This window comes from Oratosquilla oratoria, chromosome 5 (assembly GCF_046742065.1).
Source record: "Oratosquilla oratoria isolate Oo_2021 chromosome 5, ASM4674206v1, whole genome shotgun sequence".
Classification (NCBI taxonomy): Eukaryota; Metazoa; Arthropoda; class Malacostraca; order Stomatopoda; family Squillidae; genus Oratosquilla; species Oratosquilla oratoria.
In genome coordinates this window covers 64,282,319-64,290,683 of record NC_134781.1, presented here as the reverse complement: position 1 = coordinate 64,290,683, position 8,365 = coordinate 64,282,319, and the positions used below count along the sequence as shown (strand labels likewise).

The following is an 8,365-nucleotide window of genomic DNA, read 5'->3' as shown; positions in this document are numbered from 1 at the left end:
GGTGGACATTTACCACCTTTTTATTAATGGTGTTAGGGTAATAATTAATCAAATTTAATTTGTCTTTGGGAAGAAACTTGGTTGAAGGAATGAATGAATCAGAAAAGGGAACGATTAAAGAGCTCTTGTCCAATGAAAAATTAGAGGAAGTGGGGGTGGTGTTGAAAAAATTGGATCTCGCTCGGCTGAGGGCTTTGACCAAGAACCAATCCGGGTAAGCTAAATTATTAAGTTGAGATTTTATGATGTTTAGTTCTCCTTCAAGAAACTGGGGGCTGCAAATTCTAAGGGCTCGAAGGAATAGTCCTGAAGCGACGCTACTTTTTACTTTGTCTGGGTGACTGCTGAAAAAATGAAGATAACTACCAGAATGGGTTTCTTTTCTATAGACGGTAAAAGCAAGCTTGTCTCCGTCACGAACAATGAGGACATCTAAAAAGGGTAGCTTACCTAGTTCTTCCCATTCAACTTTAAACTTAATGTTGGAGGCTAACGAATTTAAATTAGCAAAGAAGTTATCGAATGAACCCCAATTTTCATCCCAAAGAGTGAAAATGTCATCTACGTATCTAAACCAAACCATATCTACGGGTTTAATGGTAGGCAGAAGAACAGACTCAAAGTATTCCATGTACAGATTGGCCAGTACAGGAGAGAGATTTGAACCCATGCTACAACCAAATTTTGTCTAAAAAAAGAATTCTGAAATGAAAAAAAAATTGAAGTGACACACAGGCGAATAAACGCAATGATTTTTGTAACGGGGAGTGGGAATTTGTCCTGAAATGGTTGCAGCTTGGTTTTCAGGAAGGATAGAACATCATCAATACAGACATGTGTGAAAAGAGAAATTACATCCAGGCTAAGCATTTTTCTACTGGAAAAATTCATTTGTTTTAATTTTGTGATGAAACCCTCTGAGTGTTTTAAATGGGAATCGGAGAAAGTCCCAACAAACGGGGATAAAAGGTTTGCTAACCATTTGGAAAACTTGCTAGTACAAGATCCCCGGTTGGAGATAATAGGTCTGAGGGGAATATCAGATTTATGCAATTTTGGAAGGCCATAGAAATAAGGCAACTTGGGATTGACCACTTTGAGTTTCAAAACCTCTTCGACTTTGGTAATGTTACGAACTTCCTTGTTGAAAGTGGCAGACATGTTTTTAAGTGGATTTTTACTAAGTTTCTCATATGTATCCGTGTCATTAAGAAGGGCCATGGCTTTCTCTTCGTAACTGTCGTGATCAAGAATAACTATTTTACTACCCTTGTCTGCCTTCGTAATAATAATGTTATCCATGCTCCTGATTGCATCCAAACTATTTTGATACCTGATGGGAAGTCTTAGGCCTTGGATTGAATTTTGCCCTCAAACCAGAGAAGCATCATGCTATGTACTTCTCGTAGGTTTTGATAAGTTCCTAGCTAATAACAACTATGACAAAAATTTATTATGTTTAAAAGGGGTTCTTTTACAAGGCATTGCGGATTGTTTTGATAAAAGAAACGGACTTCCCATCAGGTATCAAAATAGTTTGGATGCAATCAGGAGCATGGATAACATTATTATTACGAAGGCAGACAAGGGTAGTAAAATAGTTATTCTTGATCACGACAGTTACGTAGAGAAAGCCGTGGCCCTTCTTAATGACACGGATACATATGAGAAACTTAGTAAAAATCCACTTAAAAACATGTCTGCCACTTTCAACAAGGAAGTTCGTAACATTATCAAAGTCGAAGAGGTTTTGAAACTCAAAGTGGTCAATCCCAAGTTGCCTTATTTCTATGGCCTTCCAAAATTGCATAAATCTGATATTCCCCTCAGACCTATTATCTCCAACCGGGGATCTTGTACTAGCAAGCTTTCCAAATGGTTAGCAAACCTTTTATCCCCGTTTGTTGGGACTTTCTCCGATTCCCATTTAAAACACTCAGAGGGTTTCATCACAAAATTAAAACAAATGAATTTTTCCAGTAGAAAAATGCTTAGCCTGGATGTAATTTCTCTTTTCACACATGTCTGTATTGATGATGTTCTATCCTTCCTGAAAACCAAGCTGCAACCATTTCAGGACAAATTCCCACTCCCCGTTACAAAAATCATTGCGCTTATTCGCCTGTGTGTCACTTCAAATGTTTTTTCATTTCAGAATTCTTTTTTTAGACAAAAATTTGGTTGTAGCATGGGTTCAAATCTCTCTCCTGTACTGGCCAATCTGTACATGGAATACTTTGAGTCTGTTCTTCTGCCTACCATTAAACCCGTAGATATGGTTTGGTTTAGATACGTAGATGACATTTTCACTCTTTGGGATGAAAATTGGGGTTCATTCGATAACTTCTTTGCTAATTTAAATTCGTTAGCCTCCAACATTAAGTTTAAAGTTGAATGGGAAGAACTAGGTAAGCTACCCTTTTTAGATGTCCTCATTGTTCGTGACAGAGACAAGCTTGCTTTTACCGTCTATAGAAAAGAAACCCATTCTGGTAGTTATCTTTATTTTTTCAGCAGTCACCCAGACAAAGTAAAAAGTAGCGTCGCTTCAGGACTATTCCTTCGAGCCCTTAGAATTTGCAGCCCCCAGTTTCTTGAAGGAGAACTAAACATCATAAAATCTCAACTTAATAATTTAGCTTACCCGGATTGGTTCTTGGTCAAAGCCCTCAGCCGAGCGAGATCCAATTTTTTCAACACCACCCCCACTTCCTCTAATTTTTCATTGGACAAGAGCTCTTTAATCGTTCCCTTTTCTGATTCATTCATTCCTTCAACCAAGTTTCTTCCCAAAGACAAATTAAATTTGATTAATTATTACCCTAACACCATTAATAAAAAGGTGGTAAATGTCCACCAAAGGTTAAAAGAAGAGCAGAGCCATGGGGTATATTCAATTCCATGTAAAGGTTGTAACTTAGTTTACATCGGACAGACTGGAAGGGATTTGAACACTAGGATGATAGAACATAAACGTTCCATTAGATATGGACAAGAGAGCTCAGCTGTGTTCCAACATGTTAAGCAATTTAATCATTGTTTAGATTGGGACAAAGCTGAGCTTATTTATAAATCTAAGTGTGAGTTCAGGAGAAAAATGGTAGAATCTACCATTATTGAATATCAGCCCAATATGAATATTTCAAAGGGGCAATGGTCCCCGGATATAATGTCCGGACTTTTCATCTCTAACTTAATAAAAACACATTTACCTCCTGACCTCACATACGGAGCGAGCCGAGGGTAGAGACCTCATCCCATGTCCCCCTTCTTATGTCAAGGTTGCTACTTAAGTAACACACTCTCTCTCTGAATTGTATCTACTGAAGAGGATTGCAGTTTGCAATCGAAATATATAGATTCCCCGTTTCCAGTCTTTTCTACTCCAACAGTGGTTTCTACGTGATTGACAAATGTGTGATTACATTTTTCACCTGTAATATATATCTATACATATATCTATATATCTATATATATATATATATATATATATATATATATATATATATATATACATGATATGTATATACACATATACACACATACATATATATATATATATATATATATATATATATATATATATTGCATATACAATATATATACATACACACACACACACACACACACACACACACACACACACACACACACACACACACACACACACACACACACACACACACATATATATATATATATATATATATATATATATATATATATATAGATATAGCGCGTGTGTGTGTGTGTGTGGTATAAGTAAAATCTACCGGTTTCAGAAACAGATACATTAATCCCTGCGTTTCGAACCCTACCCGGGTTCAAAACATCGAAATTAAATAATTGTTTTAGAGTCCGGCGCATTTTACTTGCACAATCATTCTGCCCCCGATGGGTTGGCTTCAGTTCTACAGCATCCAACTTATATATATATATATATATATATATATATATATATATTATATATACATATGTATATATATACATATATATACATACACATATATATATATATATATATAATATATATATATATATATATATATATATATATACAAGGCAGCGGCTACGTCATGGGTGCCTTGGCCTGCGGCGCATGCTCGCTTCGCTCGAAGTAATCGGTGGGAAACTTCTATGGATTGGGAACTTGAAGATCTTCCAAGTAGCTTCGTTTGCATTTATGTATCTTGACTCGAGGTAGGTACGCACTTCGTTTACCGGCTCGCCTTCCTTATGTTTGGTGTATAGAATCTTATCACACCCCTTGTTTACGTACTTTGCGACGTACGCTATGCACTTGATGGAGTTCGAACACTCCACGTTGATGTGAGCGTTGTATTTTAGGCATAGATAAGGATTATAGGGTACGACCCAGGAATTATCCACAGTAATGGTCTTTCCTTTGATCTTACGTTCGAACGTGAAGCCTCCCTCTCCTGGAGCACGACGCCTGTATTGGGGATAGCCGTTATTTCCAAATAATATATCATTCCGACATGGTTTTGGAAAGTTTTTACCACAAACGCCATTCTTCTTTAACCTTTCCTTACAACAAAGGTTAGTTTCATCAAAGCCGATGCAAGGCCCATGAATCATGCAAGTTGTTACAATCTCGTACAATCTGGGTTCTTTTTCTTTATCGGGAATTTCGGCACATATGATTTCATTGACAAATTCCGCTGTTACCCTATATTCCATCCATAAAAGAATGTGAATGTGAGGCAGACCTCGTTTTTGCCATTCAATGTTGTATAGAAATGCTTTAACTCTACCAAAAATGTGATTTTTAGTCAAATAATCCATTAAAGCCTCTACTTTTAACTTGAATACCCGACTAACCAAATCGGGTCTGTCGCAGCAGCCAGTATTTGGAATCCCTTTCATTTCCACGACGGCTGCCCGCAGCTCTTCCCATTTTGGATTCATCGTAAACGTAATAAAGAAATCGGGACTCCCTTAGTGTGTTACGAACGCCAATACATCCTTCTGGCGCTGTTTCATGTAACGCGGACCGCCCACAAAAGTTGGCGGGATTATAATTCTTTGGCCCTTTTCTTTGGCCGACGCAACGTCCGCCTTTAATATGTCACACTTTTCTCTGCGTATAGATGCCTGGTTGTCAACTATAAAGCTTAGTCTGTTTGATTCTACTTTAACGTAATTATCTACGACAAATTGCTGAAAAAGCATGCGTCCTTTAGTCAAATAATTGAAGACATCCTTTTTTTTCATGTAAAGGTTTGCGTAATACATACATAGTGATAATCTTTTACCAGCCTTTGGTACATGAATCTTAGCTGACAGTGCGTTTACCTTCTTTTGCTTTTTCAAATGGTACGTATAACCCTTATCTCCGTGAGGTATTAGCAGTGGATATTGAAATATATCGTAAAAGTAGTTTGTGTGATCTAGAATGAAGGTATCATATTTCGTATCTACTTTGGGAGAACGTATGGTAACCCGTAGGTTTGCAGGGACAGACGGGTCCAAATCCACTATAGCCCCTACTTGAGCTTTCGCTGTAGGTAAGTTGTAAACGCCTTTGTGTTCCTTAGTATTCAACCCCTCAGCTGATTTTAATGTTATTGTGACCTCAGGTATAACTTCCTGTTGTTTCATATAAGTCTCCATTAGTTCCTTAGCACTCTCAAATTCCGCTAAGAGAACTCCAATTGTCTTATTATTTGCCAAAAGGAATCTCTGCAAAACTTCTATGATATTTTTGTTATCCTCTATTTCCCTTAACTCCCTTTCACGTCGAGCTTGCGTTTTCTTTGACCATTCTACGGTTTTGCGGTTAAAGTTTATATTCTTTGTAACTTGTCGGGTGCGCAATTTTATTTGTTGTTCCTGATCATAATAGAAATACAAATCTAGGAACTCCTCTTGTTTTTGCCAGTTGTTCCTTTGGCCAACACGAAAACGTATCTTCGCTTGCCCACAATTCTTTATTTCCGTGTCACCGATACCGTTTTCTGATTTTTTTAAGTTTTCTATTTTCATCCCTTCTTTCATATAACGCGGCTTTATGTAACCCAATCTTTGATAGATATTACCCCTAATTTTATAAACCATAGATTTTTCAGAGGGATCTTGTAATTTTGTGGGTGTCACAAAGGAAGTAAAGCAAAAAAGGCGGTTAAACGCAATGATATTTGAAAGAAACCTTGCTGAAAGGGGAGTCTGACTACTACAAAGTTCTAATAATTCTCCGGTCAAAGGGGCTAAGTTCTCGAAAATGGCTTGTCCAAGAGAACAACACAACATTCTGTTTTTCTTCGCCCAAAGCAACACGTCGCACAGTTTACATCGAAAAGCACCGAATTTACCAATGCTATGACAAATAATTCTATCTTCACATAACTTACCTGGCAAATCCTTGGTAGTTTGCACAATTTCACTAATGACATGTCTTTCTTTCCTCTCCTGCCTTAATTCTTCTAACATGATTTGTTCATCGTCGGTTAACTTCACTGTTAACCCCTGTTTTTTAACTCCCTAATCCGTTTCCGAATTTGCACTTCCTGGGCCCTTTTCATTTTTTTTGCTTTATGTTCCTTTCTTTTTGATATTTCATCTTTTTTACGGGCTCTATCGGCTTCCTTTTCCCCTTTCTTGCGTTCCTTGTCTTCTTTTTTACGGGCTCTATCGACTTCCCTTTCCTCTTTCTTGCGTTCCTTGTCTTCTTTTTTACGGGCTCTATTGGCTTCCCGTTCCTTTTCCATATGTTCCTTTTTTCTCTTCTCTTCACATTTTTTTATTTCTCTAACCCTTTCAAAAAACTGTTTTTCCTTGAGTTTGCTGTTTTTGATATAATCATTGTATTTCCGATCGATGTAATACTTTTGATATTCCTCGTGACAGCTTTTACCACCACTTTTAGTAAAATTCTTGTATCCCGCAAAATAATGTTTCATAAACTTTTCCGATTCTTCCTCTTTAATTTCTCCGTCGAAATCTATTATGAGATCGTACTCTTCATCAGAGTACACGTAATTTTTGTTATTTCGTAACATATTGTTGAACCCCAATATTTTCCTATGGAATCTCTTAATTGAGGCTGTTACTAAGTTTTTTTTGAGTGAGGCATAAAGATGGGGAAACTCATTCTTGTGCTCCCTGGTCAATTCGTTACGAAGAGCATAGTTTTTCTGCACACTTTCTTTTGTGTACTTCTTCGTCTTCGTAACCCAGGCCCAAAAGTGGTTAAACCTCCTCTTTCTCTGTGCACTACTCTTTGAACCACGTTCATCCATTGCAACAACGCTTGATATGGTTTATAAAGTAGCTACAAAAATATCCTTACACCGTGGGACAGTTTTGCCGGATTTCGGAAGGTGTCGGAAGGTAGCATAAAAAACGCCAGGAAATTTTCAGTTTTGAAAAACTTTATCTTTATTTATACATATACATATATACCTACATATATATATATATATATATATATATATATATATATATAGATATATATAAATATATATATATATACATATCACTGTCCAGTAATGTCGTTACACATTAGTAATTGGTCACCAGATTACATAACCACCTTGGCAGTTAATAAATTATTTCGTCATATTGTAAAAGCGAACGATTTGCCACTAAACCCGCGCAACAATATAGATGCCACATGAGATGTCTTGTCCATGTTCCCTAACTTTACCTCTCACATCTGTATATAAGATATGTATATTCTCTTGTCTATGTATTCCACTTGAAGAGGATCACAGCAAGTGATCGAAATATACGGAAATTCGTTATTTCCTTCTTTTCTTGAATCCAAATAATAGTGGGTTTTTAGTGCATATATACATATGTATGTATATATATATATATATATATATATATATATATATATATATTTGTGTGTGTGTGTGTGTGTGTGTGTGTGTGTGTGTGTGTGTGTGTGTGTGTGTGTGTGTGTGTGTACATATTATACCACCACGGTGTGCTTCAGTTTTATAACGTCCAACTTTTCGCTTTCTTACAATCGCCAGTCCTTAGCCGGAACAGAATATACACACCTTAGTGAAAGAAATAAGATCTGTAATCCAATCTGCGAGGTCACTGCTATCGAATGTCAGATATATTGATATTTTGAAATCTCCTGAGACTTTTATCCTCTTCCCTGTCCATCTTCGTCAGATTCCTTTACCCTGAAGGTGCTTATCTCCTCCACGTTGGCTGTCACTTTGTCCATCCACATCAACTTTTGAACAGAGACGTCTGCAAAACTTTTGAATCATCTGACACTTAGCTTACCGTTTGTCAGCACTGGCTAATCCATGTAATTCTTTTGTTTTGCAGTGAAAATAGTTCACAAAAAAAATCTTTCGATGAATAAAGTCATCTGTTGGCAACC

At 36.9% G+C, this 8,365-nt stretch overlaps 1 protein-coding gene across 1 annotated transcript; it reads right to left on the bottom strand.

The window, feature by feature from the left end:
• Nucleotides 1-4,074: 4,074 nt before the first annotated feature.
• LOC143025817 (uncharacterized) lies at nucleotides 4,075-4,929 on the bottom strand. The gene has a single exon (XM_076185829.1). The coding sequence runs from the start codon at nucleotides 4,927-4,929 to the stop codon at nucleotides 4,075-4,077; it is 855 nt and encodes a 284-aa protein (XP_076041944.1).
• Nucleotides 4,930-8,365: the final 3,436 nt, after the last annotated feature.